The sequence below is a fragment of the Hylobates moloch genome, unplaced genomic scaffold (assembly GCF_009828535.3).
Source record: "Hylobates moloch isolate HMO894 unplaced genomic scaffold, HMol_V3 SCAFFOLD_16, whole genome shotgun sequence".
NCBI lineage: Eukaryota > Metazoa > Chordata > Mammalia > Primates > Hylobatidae > Hylobates > Hylobates moloch.
The window spans coordinates 56,567,544-56,592,433 of record NW_026652291.1 but is presented as its reverse complement, the minus strand read 5'-3'; the positions used below and the strand labels follow the sequence as shown (position 1 = coordinate 56,592,433).

Below are 24,890 nucleotides of genomic sequence, written 5' to 3'. Positions count from 1 at the left end.
CCTTCTGGGTTTAATCATCTTTCATTAAAAGCTTCATAGTTCTTTAGTGAAACTCCAAGAAATCACTAAACCAAATAAATTATGATTATGTTAAAATATATAATCCTATAAATTAGGGTTATGTTATGCATGAAGAATATATGGAGATCCCATGGCATCAGTTTCCAAAAAAAAAAATTGAAGACAGGAATTATGCACTGAGAATAAGTAGGGGGTGCTTTTGTGAGTTACTAAAGAAGATCCCCAGGACCACTTTTGGGTTTGGTACAATTTGACAAATTTTCTGGTTTACAGTTGATTCCAGGATATTTTAGACAATGAAGTAGAGAAATGATGCTGCTGATTAGGGGAAAAGGCAGAGTGGGCCTTAAGAGCAAATGAAAGGTCATATATATTGGACAAAGTAGACCAAATAAACCTAAAGGATGATAAGTTCTGAGGTAGATGTTCAAACTCAGAAATGATGTGTAATGCTCTCACTTAGGAATTTGAGAGACTGTTCTATGTTGTAATACTGTAGTAGAAAAAGTCTACTCAACATTCTCCATGATGTAGTTATTTCACATTGGATGCCCGTATCAAAGCATCTCATGTACTCCATAAATATATACACCTACCATGTGCCCACAAACATTTTAAAAAATAATAAATAAATAAGTATGCTCACATTAAGGAAGAAATGATTTCAATTCAAGGCATGCTAAATTAATAATTTCTTTTTCTAATCTTCAGTGATAAAAGCTGAGAAACAATAGTGGTATTATCAAACCATAAAATCATAAAAGTAAATATGGAATTTATTAACCTACAAAGCACTAACATTAGAGACACCATAAAGAATGGACTATGTCTTCAGAAAGAAAAGATAAGCTCTACTTTGTACAATCAGGGGTAAATTTAGGAACCATTTCTATAAAGGATAAGGAAACAAAAGTTATTCAACAACATATGGCTAGATCCATGGATGTTTACTCCATAAGAAGCTATTAAAATAAATCATCAAGGAGTTGTTACATACATAAACTTCGGGGGTCTATAAAAACAAAGGTTATAACTGCAGTGATACTACCAGAGAGAGAAAACACAAAGATGTACAAATGTTAAATCTGCCAAGTGTTGAGTTTTAAATATCCTATTAAGTATACATACAAATTTGTAAGCATTTGAACTTTGACTCTAAACCTACAAAAAATTCACCATATAAAATGTTTTTCAAAAATGTTATTAAAATCAACTTTGATGGCTGAATCTATTTTCAGAATGTTTTTCTTCATGAATATACATTGCTATTATCATGAACATGTATATATTTTGCTTGTAGATGGTAAGGACTTTATGACACTTTATAGGCATTAGCTACTCTGAATGTAATATACACTATCAATTTTGATAATAGTAGAAAAAATAATCTGATTTGACTCCAAGCATGTGGGATAAAGTCAACACTAAGAAAATGTAATTCATTGATAACAATTTGTTTCAGTTTGTAAGGTAATAGCCATTAACATTTCACAGTACTCAATTATAATAAACCCAACCAAGTTATTACAAATACTATATACATATAAAATACTAACATAATCCTAATAGCCAATGTGCATTATTTTTCCTAAAACATTATGTATTCCGGTCCACAGCTTAATTGTACTTATTCTGATTTATTGAGTAAAATTGTATTAAATATTCAATGAAAAGTAAAACCATATTTCTTTTTTACTTATAGAGAGCTTTCATATGAAATAAAACCGTAAAATTTGGTGAGATTTTAGAACAAAAAGGGAATATATTATTGCTATCAAAACATTGAAGGTTATTGAATAGAAAACAGTTAAAAGAAATTCTGGAAAGTAAAATAATACAAATAAAAATACCTTAATTAAATATCAGTGCTCTAAAATATAACTAGAGAGTCTAAAGGATCATATTGCCCATATCACTTGCTGTAAGAGACTTCCTCCTTAACACTCGAGTCAGGCCACAAATGAGCCTAATTCTATAATCCCACGGGCATCAGACATGCACTCATTTAAAAACCAAAGCATAGAAAGTGAGATGAGTAACATCCAATGTGGAACAGTTATGAGTTTTATTCCTTTGTATCCTAAGAAGAAATCAGTAAACTGACAGACTGCCTTTGTCTTCATAATTCCCAGTGCTCAATCAGGTGGCCCCAGAGAACACTCTCAGTTAGTGGAATAGAAGCTTGGATTTAAGACCTACTTTATATATTCAACAGTCTCAGATAGAAATACCCTCCCTGTCTGGAGCTAGTCCTCATTTTAGATTGGGAGAAATGGCAATCTTGCAACCCCACATGCCGTTGAATCAGGACACTGAAGGGATAAGCAATCCTATGCTTATTGTATGCTATCAATTTAAAGTGTATATGAATATACACACACACAGACACACACACACACACACACACACCCTTATGTAAACTCTTAGGCCACAGTAAGAATCCCTGGAAATAATTCAATCTGGAAAAGAGAGAAGCATTTATTCTTTCAACAAAAGAATTAGTAAAAGCCTTCTGGGAAGTTTGACGTTAATTTAAAGTTGAATATGATTGAGAAAGAAGACAAATATTTATTAAGCATCTATGATGAGCCAAGTAACATACCACAATTCAAAGTATGTACATAATTCACCATCGTACATTTTATCATCACCCGTTTATAAATGAGGAATCTCAAGTTCAAAATCCTTAAAAATACTTGCCCCAGATCACACAACTAATAAGGCGCTGTGCTCTAATTCTGTCTCTGAACTATGTAACTTCTCTGACACTATCCTGCCTCCTATCCTGAGGGATTTCACCAGTCATTTTCTGACTGTATTAATCAGGATCATAAGGAGGAAGGTTCATTTTTCTTGAATTTTTGCCTATCAGTTTTTTACAGTAATACTATTAAGGACCTTTCGTTTTGAGCTATTTGAAATGATAGACCTTTTTTCAATTAAATTAGGTAATCTATTACACAAGGTATAGATTTCAAATAATACCAACTCTTCTAAAAGTGTAAGTAAATATGACAGGAAGCATTTAGCTGGAGCTTTGCCATGGTTAGTGATAGTAATCTCTTTCGAATATACTTTACTATTGGCAATCAATGTGCCAAAATTAACTACTGATTCGATTTCCAATTGACAGGATGGAATCAACCTAGGGAGGAGAAAAGAAGGCCACATAATTAATTTAACAATCATAACAGCCTGATAGCTAAATATGTAGGGGAATACAGATGGACACTTAAGCCCTTAAAAGACATCTCAGTTTATTTACAGATCTACTGGTGGCATGTTTGTCAATAAAAGGAATTATGAAATAAAGATATGAAAACAAGGTAATGGGTTACATTTTTAACAAAGAAATGAGACTTTATGCATCTAAGTGCATGGTACGTCATCCCAAATAAATAGTTTGAATGTCTCCAAATCTTATGAAATAAAAGAATGCAGTGATGCTGTAACATATCATTTAAGGTCTAAAACAAGATGTAAGTACAAAATGATACAATTTATTTTCCATATGTATTTCTAAAAAATTCACTGTAGCATATTTGTAGCACGTGTTCCTGCAAGTTTTTAAAAATCCATTATCATCTTATATACAAACCTCATAAGGTTACATACATTTTCTATTTGACTAGACATTCATGGTTAAAAAGTACCCCTAAGTATATTATCATACTTTGGATGTAGAAAAAGGTCTTAAGAATAATTTCTTAGGAATCTCCACACTTCGCACAGAGAGAGAGAGACAGAGGGAGAGAGAAAAAGAGAGACAGAGTCTACTTCAGTGTTAAGATTTTGGTAATACATAATGATTTCTCTGCATCTCCTGTTAGTTTCTATTCCTCTTGTAAAAAAATCTTGAAATCTTGTTTTGGCTTCATACATACCACAGCATATAAAGACAGTTGACCTCTGAAGACAACAGAGTATCTAGTCAGCTATCAGAGGAAGTGCCTATCTAAGGACAATAGTGTAAGGAATCTCTAGAATAGAAGAGAATGATAAACACAACAAGGCTAAGTACAAGTGGTCATTAAACTCAGGGATGCCCTAATAGGTAAACAATACCTTCCAATAGTATAAAGGCATCTTCCCATTTTACTATCTCATTAGGTATATTTGCTGATACAAATAGAACAAAGAGGTCTATACATATTTTGTTTTCTCAGCCCATTTTTCACAATTCCTCTCCCATTTATTTATGCAAAAGGAGAAATAGATGTCATCTTTTCTTAATTTAATGGTGATGCATTGCTTTGGAGTGGAAACATCTCTGGGACACCAAACTAAGAGACAATTGAAAATATTGGTGTTGATATTGATAAAGTGAGTGACCAAAATTACTAGGTAACAAATCTATTTACATAAATGTGTTTATCCAATTTTCTTTCATCAACATTAAAGGGGAATACAACTGACGTAGCTGACACATTGTTAAAAATAATACTTGATAAACAACTGCTGTAATTTTACCCTATAACTTTATAGAGTTGAAAAAATTGAGAGACATTACTACAATAAAATCCTTTCATTCCAATCTACTCATTATGGAGAAAACTTCTCTCAGCATCCATATCAAAAAATTTTAAATAGGGATAAAATGCACGTGCGATTCACATAAGCAATAAGTAAATATCATCCATAAACATGCTAACTAAATAAAAGTTTAAAATGCTCCATTCATCTGATTATAAATATTTCCAGTAATACTTTGCTTTTCTGTTAAAAAAAACTCATCAAACTTAGTTTGATATATGGAGCTTAAATCAATTTGTATTAATAATATCATTTATAAGAATTGTTAAAAATATGCATGGATTTATGACTATAGCAAGTATATTTAAACACATATCTGTTTATTTGATGCACACACATAGGTTCATATGTGCATATACATATATAGACATAAACTATAGACAAATTGCCTATGCACTTTATTCCTGGTGATCATGAAAAAAAACTTCTAAGCATAAAAATGTAATATATTAGGATGTGATGCTAACACATTAGGATGTGATGCTAATACATTACACAAAAATGTAATACATTAGGATGAGATGCTGTGGTGAAAAATGGAATGGAACTACAAATTTAGGAGGAAAAGAAAAGAGGTAAATTTTTCATCTGTTAACATATTATTGATATTTTCATTCTACTGGATACATTTTAAAAAGGTATATAAGTATTTTATGTTTAAATAGTAACACTTACTATATATAAGCCATTACCTCTTTACAAGTGTTCAAACTAATGATGAAAATCATAGATATTTTTAAATATAAAAGAAGGTCATAGTTTTGGGAGACACATTAAAAAAGCTCTGAAAATCACTAAATGTATCATCTACCAACTAGGGCACTTTGGAAGTCCAGGCTGATGTACGAAAATGTAGAAATCAAACATGTAATTTCTCTGTTTTCTTTCTTCTTTTTTCAGGGTTCACTCCACAACAAATAGAAGGATCATTACATGTCTGATCCATATACAGAAACTCTGAAGTAAAAATAAATGTGCTCACTCCAACACAGTTTTTTTAATCACATTCCAGTCATGCCATTATGGAATAGTTCAGATCCAGTTGGACTAATTTTATTCACAAAACATTCACTGAGTATATACAATTTAGATTATACAAAAAAATAAAACTCTCCTGGACCTCAAGAATTTTACAATCTAATGGAGAGAAACAAACAAATACAAACTTCTGGTCTAGAAAAAATAGCATAAACCTATTTTTTCCTGTTCCTTCTACTAAACACAAGTATAAACCCTGAAAATGGTACACGAGGCAAGCAAAAGAGAATGATGAAAGGTGGTGAAAAGGAGAGCTGGCTGATTTAGAACTCTGGGACTGGAGGAACAATAGCAGCAGGGTATCTTACAATTCCCCAACCAACAGAGAAAGGCCACACAGACCCAGTATTCTTTGCCTGCTGACCTAGTTAGAATCATTCTTTTTCTGGATCAAACAGGAGCCCCCCTGAACACACCAGATGAGCCAGACAATGCCAACCTGGGGATCAATTAAGAGGTATACCAATCATAAGTGACAAGGGGAAGCACTCTCCTTCTACTCCAGGCCTGAGATCCTGCAGAAGAGGAGTTCTCTTTCTCAGGAGCTCAACTCCTGAGAAAAGGAGTTTTCTGTCCAAAGACACCAAGGTAGTTTGGGGAAACCAGGAAAAAAAAAAAAACCAGCAATTGCAAGCAGCTATATCTGAAAAGCCTCTTTGTCACTGCTGGCTCAAACCTCTCCTTTTTCACTCATGGACACCTGGAAAGGTGAGCAGGACCTGCAAGAGATCTAGATACAGCAACTGGCCCAGTACAACAAACTTCTTTGCCCCATAAGTCAGATTTCTCTCTCTATCTGCTCAGAAGACCTGGGCAGCCGGGGGGGTACTTGTACAGAGTTCTCACCACATTTCTCCTCTATCAAGAGGAGAAACGTGGCAGCCAGGCCTGGGAAAAAAAAATGCCTCCACTCCTTCAGGAAGCACCAGCAGAAGATAGTGGGAGCAGTAGTGATAACATATAAATAAAATGGATCAAAATAATACCACAAACATACTGAAAACTAAATTGTCATCACAACCACAACATACAAAATAGGCTAAGAAAAACATGCTGAACATAAATGGGGTGTGTGCCTGTTAAAATAACAGATTTAAATAAGACCCAGAGTATCCTAATAGAAAAAAAAAATTTAGCATTCAATCAAATATCACCTGTCATACCAGGAACCAAAAAAATAACGATTTTGATGAGAGCAGACAATCAACAGATGTCAACCAAGATGAACCTCAGGTTGAAATTATCTAGCAAGGATTTTAAAGCAACTGACAAAAAAGAAAAAATGCTGTAACAAGCAATTTCAAGGTTTTTTAAAACTAATGAATAAATAGAAAATCTCAGCAAATAAATACAAGTTATAAAAAAGAATCAAATGGAAATTACAGAATTGAATAATACAATAACCAAAGTAAAAACGTAGTGATGAACATAATACCAGGATGGAGATAACAGAAGATAAAATGAGTAAAACGGAAGCTCGATTAATAGAATTCACCCAGACTTGACAGAGACTGAGAAAGAGAAAAAAATGAGCAAAGTCTCAGGGGCCTGTGGGACAATAACAAATGATCCAATATTTGCATCATTAAAGTCTCAGAAGAAGAGAAGAAAGAGAATGGGGCTGAAATAATAGTTAAATGCTAATAATGGCTAAAACTTCCAAAACTTGGCAACAGACACTGACATACAAATTCAAAAAGCTGAGTGAACCCAAACCTGATAAATTCAAAGAAAATCATGTAAAGGCATATCATAAACTTTTGAAAACAAAAGATAAAAACAAAAATCATGAAATCGGCCAGAGAGAAAGAATGTGTTCCATATAGAGAAACACCAAATTAAATGAATGCACGTTTCACATGTGACTCCATGGAGTCCAGAAGGAAGTGTCACAATATTTTTCAAGTACTGAAAAAGAAAACTGTCAACTGAAAACTTGATATCTGTTAAAACTATGTTTGATAATGAAGGGGAAATACAGACATTAGACAAAGAAAAACTAAAAGAACTTGTCAGTAGCAAACACACCCTTAAAGATCATCTAAAAAAATTCTTCAAGCGGGTAGAACAAGAAGGCTGAATAGAAGTCTCCACCTATCGTTCCTCCTACAAGGACACCAATTTAACAACTATCTATACAAAATTAAAAAAGCAACTTCGTAAGAACCAAAAATCAGGTGAGCACTCACAGTACCTGGTTTTAACTTCATATCACTGAAAGAGGCATTTAAGAGTGTAGGAAACACAGTTTTGAATCACCTTTGTCAACCCTCCCCAACCCCCAGCAGTGGCAGCATGGCATAGAGAATCTGTGCATTTGAGGGAGGAAGAGCACAGCAATTGTGAGACATTGCATTGAACTCAGTGCTGCCCTGTCACAGCAGAAAGTAAGACAGGGGAACTAAGCTGATGTCTGCCCATGGGGGGAACATTTAAACTAGACCTAGCCAGACAGGAATCACCCATCCCAGTGATCACGACTTGAGTTCTAGCAAGCCTTGCCACCATGAGCTAACATGCTCTAGGACCATAGATGAACTTGAAAGGCAGTCTAGGCCACAAGGACTGCAACTTCTAGATGAGTTCTAGTGTTAAACTGGGGTCAAAGTCAGTGGACGTGGGGAGACACACAACCTACTAAGACACCAGCTGGTATGGCTAGGGGAGTGCTTGTGCCAACCCTTCCCCAACCCCAGGCTGCACAGCTCATGGCTCCAAAAGAGACCAGTTCCTTCTACTTGAGGAGAGAAGAGGCAAGAATAAACAGGACTTTGTCTTGAATCTTGGATACCAGCTCAGCCACAGTAGGAGAGAGCGCCAATCAGAGGTGTGAGGCCACCTTTCCAGGCCCTAGCTCACACATAACGTTTCTAAACACACCCTGGGCCAGAAGGAAACCTATTGCCTTGAAGGGAAAGATCCAGTCCTGGCAAGATTCATCACCTGCTGACTAAAGAGCCTTTGGGCCCTGAGTAACCTGCAGTGATACCTAAGTAGTGTGCCACGGGCCTTGGGTGACACTTGGAAACTTGCTGGCTTCAGGTGAGATTCAGCACATTCCCAGCTGTGGTGGGTACAGGGCAAGACTCCTTCCACCTGACATAAGTGGAGGGAAAAGTAAAAGTGTTTTATCTAGTACCTTAGGTATCAGCTTGGCCACAGAGGTATAGAACACCAAGCAGGCCTTTGGGGACCCTGATTCTAGGCCTTAACTCTTGGATGGCATTTCTGGACCTGCCCTGGGCCATAAGGGAGTTCGCTGCCCTGAAGGATGAGTCCCAGGCCAAGCAACATTCACCACAAGCTGACTAAAGAGACCTTGGGCCTTAAGGGAACATCAGTAGTAAGCTTGGCAGTACTCCCTGTGGGCCAGTGGTGGTGGCGGCCATAGGGTGAGGCACCTGTGCCTCTGGAAAGGGAAGGAAAGACTGGGAAGAACAGTGTCTTGTGGTCTGAGTACCAGCTCAGCCACAGTACAATAGGTGGACTTCTAAGGTACTTTACCCCAGTCCCTTGTTCCTGGACCCACCCAGAAAACTCTCCAGAACATTAGACCGAGCAAAGATTTCTTGAATAGCACCCCACAAGCACAGGCAACCAAAGCAAAAATTGGCAAACAGGATCACATCAAGTAAAAAAGCTTGTGCACAGCAAAGGAAACAATCAACAAAGTGAAGAGACAACCCACAGTATGGGAAAAATATTTGTGAACTACACATCTGACAAAGGATTAATAACCAGAATATATAAGGACCTCAAACAACTCTCTAGGAAAAAATCAATAGTTAAATTTAAAAATGGGCAAAAAATTTGAATAGACATTTCTCGAAAGAAGGCATACAAATGGCAAACAGTCACATGAAAAAGTGCTCAATATCCCTGATCAGGGAAATGCAAATCAAAACTACAATGAGATACCATCTCACCCCGATTAAAATGGCTTTTATCCAAAGGTTAGGAAATAACAAATGCTAGCAAGGATGTGGAGAAAAGGTAACCCTCATACACTGTTGGTGGGACTGTAAATTAGTACAACCACAAAGCAAAGGAGAACAGTCTGGAGGCTCCTCAAAAAACTATAAATAGAGCTACCATAAGATCCAGTGATCCCACTGCTCAGTATATACCCAAAGAAAGGAAATCAGTGTATTGAAGGGATATCTGCACTCTCGTGTTTATTGTAGCATTCTTCACAGTAGCCAAGAATTGGAAGCAACCCAAGTGTCCATCAACAGATGAATTGATAAAAAAGTGCTACGTATACACAATGAAGTACTATTTAGCCATAAAAAATGAGATCCAGTCATTTACAACAACATAGATGTAACTGGAGGTCATTATGTTAAGTGAAATAAGCCAGGCATAGAAAGACAAGCATTCTATTTCTCACTCATTTGTGTGATCTAAAAATTAAAGCAATTGAACTCATGAAGATAGAGAGTAGATGGATGGTTATCAGAGGCTAGGAAGGGTAGTTGGGGGTGGGGAAGAAGGGGGAGGGTTAATGCGTGCAAAAATATAGTTAGAAAGAATAAACAATAAGACCTAGTATTTACTATCACAACAAGGTGACCATAGTAAAAAATAATTTAATTGTACATTTTAAAATAACTAAAAGACTGTAACTGGATTATTTGTAACATAGGGATAAATGCTTGAGGTGATGGATACCTCATTTATCTTGATGTGATTATTAGTCATTGCATGCTTGTATCAAAATATCTCATGTAAACCTTAAATATATATACATACTATGTACTCATAAAAATTAAATATGACCAGGCGTGGTGGCTCACACCTGTAATGCCAGCACTTTGGGAGGCCAAAGTGGGCAGATCACAAGGTCAAGAGACCGAGACCATCCTGGCCAACCTGGTGAAACCTCATCTCTACTAAAAACACAAAAATTAGCTGGGCGTGGTGGCACGTGCCTATAATCCCAACTACTCGGGAGGCTGAGGCAGGAGAATCACTTGAACCCAGGAGGCGGAGGTAGCAGTGAGCCGAGATCGCGCCACTGCACTCCAGCCTGATGACAGAGTGAGACTGCATCTCAAAAAAAAAAAATTAAATATAATAAAGGTCTTCAGAAAGTCAGGAAATAATAAAAGAGAGAATCTTGGAGTATCAGAAAGAAAAAAATGGAGCAGGCTGAGCATGGTGGCTCACACCTGTAATCCCAGCATTTTGGGAGGCCAAGGTGGGAGGATTGCTTGAGCCCAAAAGTTTCAGACCAGCCTGCACAACACAGTGAAACCCCACCTCTACAAAAAATTAAAAGTGCGTGGTGGCAGGCGCATGTAATCCCAGCTACTCAGGAGGCTGAGGCAGGAGAATCGCTTGAACCCGGGAGGTGGAGGTTTCAGTGTGCCGAGATTGCGCCATCACACTCCAGCCTGGGTGACAGAGGGAGACTCCATCTCAAAAAAAAAAAGAAAGAAAGAAAAGAAAAGAAAAAAAGAAAGAAAAAAAAATTAGCCAGGCTTGGTGGTGCATGTTTGTAGTCCAAGCAACTTGGGGGGCTGAGGTGGGAGGATCATTACAGCCCATAAAGTTGAAGTTGCAGTGAGCCGTGTTGACACCACTGAACTCCAACCTCGGCAACAGAGGAAGACCCTGCCTCAAAAAAGAGAAAGGAGGGAAGCAAGGAAGGAAAAAAGGAAAGGAGGAAGGGAGGGAGGGAGGGAGGGAGGAAGGGAGGAAGCCAAGAAGGAAGGAAAGGAAAGGAGGGAGGGAGGGAGGAGCAACAGAAAGAGCAAAACACTAGCTACATACAATCAGCTATATTTTTCCTCATAAGTTTTATAAATTATATTTGATGATGAAAGCAAGAATAATAACATCCTTAGATACTCAAGACAGTAATATTTAAAAGGAGGGAAAGAAAAAAAGACTCGAATGGAAATGAAGCTTCTACACTTCACTTAAAGTGACAAAATGTTTATGCCACTAGAATATTATATCACATATGTATACTGAAGTATCCAGAAAAACCACTACAATAATTATGCAAAGAGATGCACACAAAACAGTATAAATAAATCAAGATGCAATCCTAAAATAACCTTCAATTAACCTACAGGAATGCAAAAATGAGAAATAGAAGTATGAGAAACAAAGAGAACAATGAGAAAACAAATAATAAACAAGCAGACAAGTTATAGCATATACAAATTAACTTAAATATAAATAGCCTAGACACAACAATCAAAAGACAGAGGTCGAAAATACGGGGAAGGGAACCATTGCCCAACTATATGCTGCTGCTTAGAAAAAACTCAGTTTAAATTCAAGGCCATAGTAGGGTGAAAGTAAACGAATAGGAAAAAACATAGTATTCAAATTTTACTTAGAAAAAAAGTGCAAAAAGCTACATTAATATCTAACAGAGGCTTCAGTGCAAGAAAATCACCATGCACAAAGAGGGATATTATATATAATAAAAGGATCAATCTACCAGAAAGGAATAACGATCATAAACATGTCCATAATAAACCTGTGGAAATTAACACACTTCTAAATAATCCAGGAGCCAAAGAGAAACTTTTAAAAAAATTAAATACATAGAACTGAGTCAAAATAAAAATATAACATATAAAAATTTGTAGGACACAGCTAAAGCAGTGCTGAGGGTCATTTATAACGTTACGTGCTTACATCACAAATGAGAAATTTTCTCAAACTCGTTATCTAATTTCCAATATCAAAAACTAGAACAAGAGCATTATTAATTCAAATCAAGCAGAAGAAAAGAAATAATAGAGAGCAGCAATCAACAGAATTTAAAATAAAATGAAAGTCAATGATAGAAAGCTGATTCTTTGGAAAAAAAAATCAACAAAGTTGATAAACCACTAGCAATACTTTTAAAAAGGACAAAATACACACATATTCGACATCAGAAATGAAAGAAAGGATATCACTACAGATGCAGCAGCTTATTATTTATTTTAAAACAACCAGAAAAAATTTCTAACAGCTCTAAAATCATAAATTTGACAACTTAGAATTGGAAGAATTCCGTGGAAATCAGAAACTACAGTAACTCAACCAACATAATAATATAGGCAGTAAGCCCTGTAAGCATCGAAAAATTAAATTCATAATTTAAAACATTCTGAAAGAAAAATCTCCAGGCCAGACAGTTCCACTAGAGAATTCTACCATTTAAATAATTGCTATCAATATTAAATAAGCTCTTCTGGAATATAGAAGAGGGAGCATTTCCAAATTCATTTTATGAGGCTGGCACTATCCTAATAGCTAAACCATACAATGACAATTTAAAAAAGCAAACCAATCAATCAATCAAACAAACTATAAACCAATATCACTAATAAACTGGGAAACAATAATCCCTAATAAAACATGAGCAAATCAAATTCCAGAATATATAAAAAGAATGATACATGATGACTAAAATGGATTTATTTCATGTATACAAGGGCAAGACTGATTCAACACTAAGAAATTAACCAATGTAATCCATCATATCACTAAGTTACGGAAAAAAATATGATCATGTAAATTGACACAGAAAATGCATCTGACAAAATTTAACACTCCTTTATAATAAAAACTCTTAGCAATTTAGAATAGATGGGAATTACTTCAACTTGATAAAGGCCAACCAAAAATACTGACAGCTAAAATCGAGGAAAGGATGTCTCACTGTTTTTTTTTTTTATTATTTGTTTTGTTTATTTTTTTGAGACAGAGTCTCACTCTGTCACCCAGGCTGAAGTACATTGGCATGATTTCAGCTCACTGCAACCTCCACCTCCCAGGCTCAGGTGATTCTCGTGCCTCAGCCTTCCAAGTAGCTGAGATTACAAGTGTGCACCACCACACCCAGCTAATTTTTGTATTTCTAGTAGAGACAAGGTTTCTCCATGTTGGCCAGGCTGGTCTCGAACTCCTGGCCTCAAGTGATCCACCTGCCTCAGCCTCCTGAAGTGCTGGGATTACAAGCGTGAGACACCAAGCCCAGCTTCACCATTCTTACACAACATAATACTGAAAGTTCTAGCCATGGAAATAAAGAAAGAAAAAAAGGTAAAAAGCATATGCTTTTGAATGGGAAAAAACACACAAACGAACTATCCCTGTCTACAGATGACACGATTGTCTACATATAAAATGGCAAGGAATCTAAAAACCATACAAAAACCTCCTAAAAAGGGAGTTCAGCAAGGTTAGAGGATACAATGTCAACAAACAAAAATCAATCACTTCTCTGTATATAGCTAGGAACAAGGAATATGCAGTAAGCAAAATTAAAAACACAATATTACTTGCAATCACTCCAAAGAAAATGAAATAGTTATACACTTAACAACACATGTAGAGAATCTCTGGGCTGAAAATTACAAAATAGTGATAAAAGAAATCAAAGAAGACCCAAATAAATGGAAAGACATAGCACATTCATGTTTGGGGAGAATTACCATAGTAAAGATGTCTATTTCCCTCAAATTGATCTATAAGCTAAGCTCAATTATTCTCAAAAGCCCAGCAAGTTTTTTTTTTTTTTTGCAGGCTCAGAAAGATTATTCTAAAATTTATATGGAAAGGTAGAGATATTTTGATAACTAAACTAATGGTGACAAAGAAGAATAACACGTGAGGAATTACTCTACATGATATTAAGAATTACTATATAGCAAAGGTAATTAAGGTAGCATGATGTTGGCAAACGTATGGATACATAGATGAATGGAAGAAAATGCAGAACACAGAAATAGACCAATGCAGATTATGTTGAAGTGATCTTTTTCAAGGGTACACAATTCAATGGAGGAAAATAGCTTTTTCAACAAATTTGGTCAGAGCAATTGAACATCTATAAGCAATAATTAGAACCTCAATGTAAGTCACACTTTACATAAAAATTGACTCAAAATATAGCATACTTAAATGTAAAACTTTAACAGTTAAAAATAGAAGAAAATCTTCAACCATTATGATCAAGGATTAGGCAAAGAGTTCTTAGACTTAACACTAAAAGCAGTACTAATTAAAGGAAAATTGATAAATTGGACATCATTGAACATTTAAAAAAAAACCCTTTTGTTCTACAAAATACCCTGTTAAAAGGATGAAAAGTCAAACCTCAAACTGGGAGAACATATTTGCAAGCCACATAACCATCAAAAGACTTGTATCCAGAATATACAAAGAAATTGCAAAACTCAATAATAAAGAGCAATGTAATCAGAAAATGAGAAAAACACATTAACAGAGATTTCACTAGAGAGGGACTCAGATGGCAAAGCAGCACCTGAAAATATATTGTCAACATCATTATTCTTTGGGGAAATGCAAATTAAAACTATGGAGAGATTCCATTAAATATCTATCAGAATAGCTAAAATTTTTAAATCGTGATGAAAGCAAAAAATACTGGCAAAGATATCGTAAAAGTGGATTACTCATGTATCACTCTTTGAAATGTAAAATGGTACAGGCGCTCTGAAAAGCAATTTGGGATTTTCTATTAAACAAAATATACAGGCGCTCTGAAAAGCAATTTGGGATTTTCTATTAAACAAAATATGTAATTACCATATGACCCTACAATTACACTCATGAGCATTTATCCTAGAAAAAATAAAAATTTATGCTCAGACAAAACTTGTACAAGAATATTAAAGCAGCTCATTTGTAACAGCTAAAAACTGGAATCTGTCCCTTTGTTCTTCAACAGATCAATTGTTAAACAAATTGTGATATATATATACATATATAAAATAGAATACTCAGCAATAAAAAGGAACAAAATATTGATACATTCAACAACTTGGCTGAATGGCCTGCAAGATTTTGCTGCAAGAAAAAAACAGAAGGCTACATAGTGTGTGATTCAATTTATGTAATATATTTGAGATGACAAAAATTTTAGACATAGAAGACAGATTAGCAGTATCCACAGTTTAGGGTTCGTGGGTGTGAGGCAGAAGGGAAGTAGATACAGTTGTAATAAAGCAACAGGAGGGATTTTCTTGTAGTATTGGAACTGTTCACTGTCTTGACTGTGGTGGTGGATACAAGAACCTACACAGGTGATAAAAAATGTGTAGAAATTAATAACACACATGCACACACACATACACACACACACACACACACACACCCCTTCAACCCTGTCTATCACACCAAAAGAAGGGCAGTGCTCTCCTTATATTGCAACCATGGTGAGAAATAGACTTCTGATGAGAGAGGGCACATACTCTGGAAACAAGAAAAAAATCTGTTTTCAAGGACAGAAGCATCTTCAACCTGTCTCTCCATACATACCACAAACAAGCAAATCTGAGTGCCAGTCATAGATATGTCAAAGTGCAGAATGCATCCAAAACGGTTCTACTTAAATTGCAAAACACAAATTACGTATTTATACTGGGTTAATAGCTTGTTTTTTTCCTACCATGTGTCTACTGTTTGATTCCTATGCAAAATGGAATGATGTGCTAAATCAGAACTTCTCAACAACACAAAGAAAAATAATTGAGGATCTAAATTTAGTTTATAGAAATGAAAAAGAAAGGGATTTTCTTTTTTTTGAGACAGGGTCTCACTTTGTCACCCAGGCTGGAGTGCAGTGGCGTGATCTCAGCTCGCTGTAGCCTTTACTTCTTGGGTTCAAGTGATCCTCTTGCCTCAGCCCTACAAGTAGCTGGGACTACAGGCATGTGCCACCACTCCCAGGTATTTTTTTTTTTGTTTTGTATTTTTTGTAGAGGTGGGGTTTCACCATGTTGCCCAGGCTGGTCTCCAACCCCTGAGCTCAAATGATCCACCCACCTTGGCCTCCCAAAGTGCTACGTGCTAGGATTACAGGCATGAGCCAGCCTGAATAAAAGGGAATTTTTTAAAAGGTATATAATACCATGTAATCCGCAGAAAATATTCCAAATTAATTCTGTAGGTGGTGGGCAAATACAGGCAAAAGAAAACACCTATGGAAACCACATTCTGCTGGGAAAAAGGAGGACCATACATGTATGTATATAAATAAAGAAACACTTTAAATTTTAACACTAACTTTGATAGATAAATTTATGATGAACAGAAATATACTTTTTAACATTAAAAAACAACAAATGAATCATCATTCATCCTGGTTAAATAAATAATTTGTAACAACCAAGCCAGTCACTTAGCTCTTTTTTATACTTACATCCATCCATATTTTTCAACCAGTCTCAGAAGAACAGCATTTTGATTTTTTTGAAACCAAACATTTGCCTAATTTAAAATTTAGTGAAGTGAACCTGACAATACTTTAAAATTAAGTTAAAATGTGAATACCAGTTTGCAAAAATTCAATTATTAATACATTCAATTGTTGAACGTTTTTTTTTAATAAAAATAACAGAGAATGAGGTTTCATTTCTTACAAACACTACAATTTTCTAAAAATGTGTCCTTTGAGTTCAACTGTAAGGAAACTATGTCAGAAAAAATACAGAATATTCCTTTGACCCTCATTTTTATTTAAAGAGTATTCAAAATGTCAGCATGAACTATGAAGATTACATACCCAATTAGAGGAATTTCTGTTGTTTTATTTTCTATTGAAATAAGTAGTCGGTCAAAAGTGTCTTCGTTTTTATCAGGATGATATTCCACCATAGCTGTTATCTGAAGGCCAGAAGCAAGTTCTTTATCCAGACTTGTCAACATCAGTTTGAACTTCAGTGGGAGAAAGAGAATCAAATTATACATCTTAACACCTTATAAAAAAAAAATACCATGGCCGGGCACAATGGCTCACACCTGTAATCCCAGCACTTTGGGAGGTGGAGGCCAGCGGATCATGAGGTCAGGAGATCGAGACCATCCTGACCAACATGGTGAAACCCCTTCTCTACTAAAATACAAAAAATTAGCCGGGCGTGGTGGTGTGCAGCTGTAGTCCCAGCTACTCAGGAGGCTGAGGCAGGGGAATTGTGTGAACCCATAAGGTGGAGATTGCAGTGAGCCGAGATCGCGCCATTGCACCCCGGCCTGGGTGACAGAGCAAGACTCGGTCTCAAAAAATAAATAAATAAATAAATATCGTGAGCAACTATAGTTAGGAGTGTTATATTATTATCAAAATACAGGCTCTATTCCTGCCCTAATGCCAAAGACTTTCTAATTTTAATTTTATTTTTAATTGACAAATAATTGTATATATTCATTGAGTACAATATGATATACTAATACAGGTATACATTGTGGAATGAGCAAATCAGGCTAATTAACATATCCATCATATCACTTATTTATTTGTACTGGGAACATTTAAAATCCATTCTTTTAGCAATTTTGAGATATAAAATACATTTTTTTTTTTTTGAGATGGAGTCTCACTCTGTTGCCCAGGCTGGAGTGCAGTGGCGTGATCTCTGCTCACTGCAAGCTCTGCCTCCCAGGTTCATGCCGTTCTCCTGCCTCAGACTCCCGAGTAGCTGGGACCACAGGCGCCCGCCACCACGGCCGGCTAATTTTTTGTATTTTTTTAGTAGAGACGGGGTTTCACTGTGTTAGCCATGATGGTCTCGATCTCCTGACCTCATGATCCACCCGTCTTGGCCTCCTAAAGTACTAGGATTACAGGTGTGAGCCACCGTGCCCAGCCATACAATACTTTATTATTAACTATAGTCACCTTGCTGTACAACAGATCACTGGAACTCATTCTTCCTGTTTAACTGAAACTTTGTACCCTTTGACCAACATTTTTCCTTTCTCTGCCCACCCCAACCCTCAGCCTTTGGTAACCACTATTCTACTCTAACTTCTACGAGTCTAAATTTTTGTATTTCACATGTAAGTAAGAGCATGTGATATTTGTCTTATGTACCTAAAGACAAAGACTTAATGCTCATGTTTATACCTATCTGATTCTAGATATTTAAGATATGCTTTCAAGAGTACACAACTTGAATCTGACAATGCAGGTAGCTAAGAAACATATAAATCCCGATGGGCTACTTTAAAAATATAAGATACTTATAGAACTAATGTGGCTTCTATTCTAAGAAGCTTAAAATCTGAATACAGAAAAAAGAACCACCTAATAAAAATGTTGCTCAATCATATACATACATAATATATACCCACCTGCACGTATGTGTGTGTGTGTGTGTGTGTATATATATATACATTTCTTTTTTTTTTGAGACGGAGTCTCACTCTGTCACCAGGCTGGAGTGCAGTGGCGCAATCTCAGCTCACTGCAACCTCCATCTCCCAGGTTCAAGCAATTCTCCTGCCTCAGTCTCCTGAGTAGCTGGGATTACAGGTGTGCACCACCATGCCCAGCTAATTTCTGTATTTTTAATAGAGACGTGGTTTCACCATGTTGGCCAGGATGGTCTAAATCTCTTGACCGCGTGATCTGCCCGCCTCGGCCTCCCAAAGTGCTGGGAATTACAGCCATGAGCCGTCGTGCCCGGCCCTCATATGTATATTTTATATGCTTTATCCATGGGAATTTGAGCTTCATAACTTGGAGGAAATATAAAAGAAGAATATAACAAAGAGGATAAAAACACTTTTGTTCTAGTAAGACGTTTGCTAGATGCCAGGAAAAATATAAAGGGAGAAAAAAGAGAAATAATATCTATTATGCATTTATAATGTGTCAAGCATTTTACATGTATTATCTTATATAAATACACTTCTACAGTCCTGCGAGGCTGATATTAAGGCTCTCAGTATATAGATGAGGGAACTGGGACATGTAAAGTATAATTAATGTCTGAAGTCACTCAGGAAGTGAAGACTCAAAAACATATCTATCTGACTCTAAATCATAAGCACTTCCTCCCCTTCAACTAGAAAGAGTCCCTCTCCTGAATATGTAATCTCTTTAAGGAAGCAGACTACAAATCCCTTGAAAATTAAGTATAAGCCAGGGACTAGTTAAGCGCCATGTGAGTGATACAGACATAAGTGTCATGAAAATCCATGAGAGGACATGATTATTGTGGGCTAGAAAGGAGTGTGCCTGGCCTAGTCTTAGAGAATGGATATTAAAGGTGGAGAAGAAGCGAGGAAGGTGCTCATTATAGGTGTAAAAATATCTCAGACACAAGCAGAAACAAGAATAAGCAAAATAGTCTCTCAGAAAGCAGACAATAAGCCAGCCTCCCTGGGCAAAAGTCCTCAATCAGAAATAATGAAGGTTATGTTGAAAATGATTATTCAGGGATTCTAATGTGAGGCTGAGTCTAAATAGTGCTTTGCAGCAATTAAGGATACAGAGAAGTGGAGTGATTTGGAAGTAACACTGATGTGGGAGCTTCATGCTTTCAGCAAACAATGCTGATACCTCCTAACTACCACATTTGAACTCTCAACCCTCCTGCAATTTATAGAACAGAAGGAAAACAAGGGATACAATATTTTCCACATAAGCCTTTAGGTGTTGGAAGTCCACATATCAGGTTTGACTATCTTCTTATAAGTAAGCTATAGTTTCAAGAAGGAAAACCAATACTTCAGAACCATGTGCTTTTGGTCAAACAGCATGTTGCTGAGCACTCTTAGTGCGATGCAAATGTGTGCAAGGCACCATCCCTACTCTTAGCAGTTTATGAGCTGAAAATGGAGGCAGTACTAACATTTAACAAGAGGCATAGGGACACAAATTCAAACTATAAGGAATGTCTGTAAATGAAAATGGTATCCAGTAAGACAGAAATAATTTGGGGATAAAATAATAAGAGACTTCTTAGAGAAAATGAGAACTCACATTGATCTTAAAAGATGGATGGGATTTGGAAAGGGATGATTCTTGCAGATGACAGGGTATGAAAATGTGGGTGAGAAGAAAAAGAAGTCTGAGTCATAAGGGAGAGGTGGCAGGTATAAGTAAGGCTGGTCTGACCAGACCAGAGGCCACACAAGCCATAAAAACACTCTTAGATGGATAGTGTTGGTGAGATTGAAGGATGTTATTGAAAATCAGTAATAGTACTATCAATTCTATTTTCTTTGAAGATAAAGTATGTGTCTTCTTATTTTTCTACCAGCAATCTATGACACATAGTGGGTATTCAATACATAGGGTCAATGCAGGTTCTTGAGTCTGGGTGAAAAACAAGCACTGCTGTATGTTAGAGGAATCATTTTCTGAGTAATTATAATAGTGATGATGACAATGACCTTTCCACAGCACCTTGTTTTTACTTTTTCTTATCCCCCACCCCCACAAGATGTACTTTTCACTATCTAATTCCCTTTATGAAGGATCAGGAGTGCATTTCATAGTCGTGCAACAAAGGAAAATTCACACTGATATTGGCTTCTAACTACTAAGCATATCTGGATGTTCTCTTGTCAATATCAAGAGTTGTAGAATGAATTGTTTTCCATTATATCCTAGATATAAACTGAAATAAAACCAATTATAATATTTTTCTTGTTACTGCACAGAAACCATCCATACAAGTATCCCCTGAACATCCATAAAATAGTGGTTGTCCACATCCAAACTTTACCACCAGCTTGTTTTAAAAGTGTTTCCAGATACACATTTAATTGTTCAATAAATATGTGCTAAGGTAGTGAAATAACACAGCCTTTCCCTAATTTTACAGTATCTGGAGTAAGCAAGTACTTTTTGATTTAAAGAGGAGTTAATAGTCTCTTGAGATACACTTTGTAATAAAAATATTTAAATATGAAAATCATTAAAACATGATTCCATTTATATGAAAGCCAAGGACAGGCCAAACTAATCTATGGTGTTAGAAATCAGAATAGTGGTCAGTTCCACAGGGTGATTACTCCAGGTACTGTAAGGAAGAAGCACTGGGGATCTTCTGGGGTGGTGAACATAGTCTATTATTTGATCCAGGTGGCAGCTAATGGAGATTATCTATCTAGCTATCTATCTACACACACACGTATTTATTTTTTTGTAAATTCATCAAACTTTACTTTTGAGATCTGTGCACTTTAGTGTAAGTAAATAATACATCGATTTTTTTAACAGAGCAAAAATTAGAACATGGAAGTCCTTTTTCTCATTGCTCTTCTAATCATTAACATAGGTTTTTCTACATATATACAAAGAAATATATGTAAATTTAATCTAAAATTATGGACATCTTTTTTTCTGCACACATAGTCCAGTTGTATTCAACACTATTTTTTATCAGGAATATCTCTTGAACTTTTCAGTTATTTATTGCTTACATTTCAAAAGTTCTTATCACATTTCCTATATCAAAAATTTGCCTGAGAAAATGTGATCATACTGAACTAATAACCATCCATTCACACACATGATGTAAAATAACACAGTGAGATACAGAGGAAATTCTGCCCACTTTAAATTAGAAGATAGAAACACCCTCTCAGAACATTAACTTTCTTGATGGTTAGATCTGTACTAAAACCCCCTCATTAGTTTCTAAGTTCTATGAGGGCAGGGCTGTGTCCATTCTGTATTCCTCATGTCTATTACCTTAATAGTTACTAGTCTATTACCTTAATGGTAATAAGGTAATATAGCATAATAAGGTAATAAGGTAATAATAAGGTACTTATAATACTTATAATATTAATATAATAATACTACTAATATATTAATAACAATTATAATAATTATAATATTGACAGAATAGTATTATAATACTTATAATAAGTATAAGGTAATAATATTAAGGTAATAGTCTATTACCTTAATAGTTAAGTAGGTGCTTAACAAATGTTTGTTAAAATATGAAATAATGAACCTTTCCACTAATCCTACAGTTCCTAGAGTTATCAGGCACTTTATGATTCAAAGGACAGTTAATAGAGAATGTTGTTCTCATAATTCTTAAGGCAACAGCAAAATCATAAAACCAAGTTGCACAGATTTTGGGATTAACAAGTTTCTAAACCCAGGTTGAAGAAACGGGAGGCTCTAGGTCAGCTTTTCTCCACCCTGCCCTCCCCATCTCCTAATCCTAAACAAAACAGAAAACAAAGAGGAAAAAAAAAGAGCATACACACGGAAACCTGTCACTGTTTCCTGGGAAGCCCAATCCTCCCTCCATCCCCGCAGGAGCCAGATGACCACTCCCTGGGGCAAAGACAGACGCCATGTAAGGAGGCGCTCTCACAAGGTCCCGCTCCCAGCACCCCTTTGTGTGTCACCTGTGGCTTGATGGGCTCCTTAAATCGGATTTTCTGGTTCCAGCGGGAAAGATTTTGCACAGTAATCGGGAGGCGGTACACCCTCCCGGCCACCGTGTCCAGGAACTTCACCTCAGCCGGGATCACCCGCAGCTGCATGTCTCTCCCCGAGCTATCCATATCCCGGGGGACGAGGGAACCCCTTTGGATGCTCATGGCGAGGGAACCTCTGTGGACGTTTATGGTGAGGGAACCCCTTTGGGTGTTCATGGCGAGGGAACCCCTTTGGGTGTTCATGGCTGCCCTCTCGGTAGCCAGAAAACAGATGCGGATCCGTCCGGCCAAGGATTAGCGTCGACGACCGTCGCTAGGCAACCATCAGACGCCAAGCTCTAATTTCAAGCCCTGCTCTCACTGGCGCCTCCCAACCTGCGCGAGTTGCTAACGCGAATAGAATAACCCTCAGATCACAGGTGTCACCAGAGTAACTGAAAAACACGCTGTGGCAGCCCAAACGTCAGAGGCACCTCACTTTGCCATGGCCTGGCACGGTATTAAAATCACAGAGGCTTAGTGGGCATTTTCCTGGACCTCTCTTAAGACCAAGTTTAAAGTACCGTGCATTTTAAAGAAATCTGCCCACAGATGCACTGTAAACTGGCCTTATAATTCAATTAAAATTTAAATTTACAAAGAAAAAAAAAGATAAGTGAAAGTGATGTGCCCACGTGGTCTATTAAGGCAGCAAGATATAACAGAAAGGGAGAAATATAGGAGAAACAAAGTCAGTATCTCATAGACGTCCTGCTCAGAGGTCTTTACGTCAGCGTTTCTGAATCAGAATGTTTCTTACAATAGCAAAATATTGGATTAATATGAATACCAATCAGTAGCGATGGATACAATAACTTACTGTTTATTTATGATGAATAATAACGTAGATCTGTGTTGACATGAGATATCCATTATACAGTATTAAATTTTAAAATTGACCAAACAGTATGCATATTGTGACACCTGTATCTTTTTAAATGCGCGCACACACACACACACACACAATGTAAAAGCAATCCTCTGGGTCTTTTGTTAAAATGCGGATTCTGTTTCAGTATGTCTGAAGCAAGGTCTAAGTATCTGTATTTATGACAAGCAAGCTCCCAGGTGATTACAATGCTTCTGGTTCCGGGGCCACACATTGAATATAGAGGCTTTAGGAACCTTGTTAACTATTCCAGCGTCCTCATTTGTGAAATGGTGTTGCTCAGGAGATAGAGATCACACATCTTCGCTGCTAGATGGGGATTTTTCCAACAAACTCATATTCACATTGCCCAGTCCCTACTCTCTCCTCGTCCTTCCTCTATTATCTAAGAGTTTCAAAATATACCACGCACTTTCATTTCCTCCTTGCTACTGCACATTATGTTCACTCTGAGGAGAATGGCCTCTCCATCTGCCAGCCAGTTAGTCATTCTTCAACAGTAAAACCTTTCCCACAACACTTTTACAAGGTTCTCACAGTACCACGATGATAAAGAATTTCTTGCTTCATTTTCCACAGGATGCAGAGATTAATAAGTAGTTCTAAATACAAAGACAAGTAGTCACATTTCTTGGAACTGCTGTCAATAGTTGAAAAACAGCAGAAGTGGTGATTATTATTTGTAAATTCTTAGGAATTCATAGATGCAAACCATCGACATTATCTTTCAAAATTCTATATATCTTGGTTTAACAAGTGGGAGATGTGAATCACGGCTGGAATTTTTATACTAGTCGCTACTACCATATCACAATACAAATCCCATCTATGCTCCTGAGCCCCTACGCAGGACAATTTTACAGCATTGAAATAACATAGCTCATATAACTTGACTGAATCAAGACCACGGTTCATACAAAGCCCCTCAATTTCTGAAAAAATTGGAAACTCCAAAGAAGCTCAAAACTCCCTAATTTTTTACTCTCAAGGAGAAAACCCAAGTCTGGACTTCTATGTATAATCCAAAGATATGGCAATAAAAATCAAATGAAGAACAATTTTGTTTATCTGTTCTGTTGGTATTCTCACCAACAAAGGAGGAATGTCACATAGCTCTACAAGTTCAACAAGCCTAAAGCTCAATCCATTGTCCTTAGTAACTATACATAAACCTTCTTGGCTTCTTATATATTCC

General features: G+C 36.4%; 1 protein-coding gene across 1 annotated transcript in view; it reads right to left on the bottom strand.

Annotated features, from left to right (window-relative positions):
• LOC116484756 (cilia- and flagella-associated protein 47-like) overlaps positions 1-22,991 on the bottom strand; it is a 69,817-nt gene extending 46,826 nt beyond the window's left edge. Inside the window, 3 exon segments of the mRNA XM_032179654.2 lie at positions 3,053-3,166; positions 17,135-17,286; positions 22,735-22,991. Coding sequence (XP_032035545.1) covers positions 3,053-3,166; positions 17,135-17,286; positions 22,735-22,983 — 515 coding nt within the window. The 5' untranslated portion in view covers positions 22,984-22,991.
• Between the last annotated feature and the right edge of the window lie 1,899 nt (positions 22,992-24,890).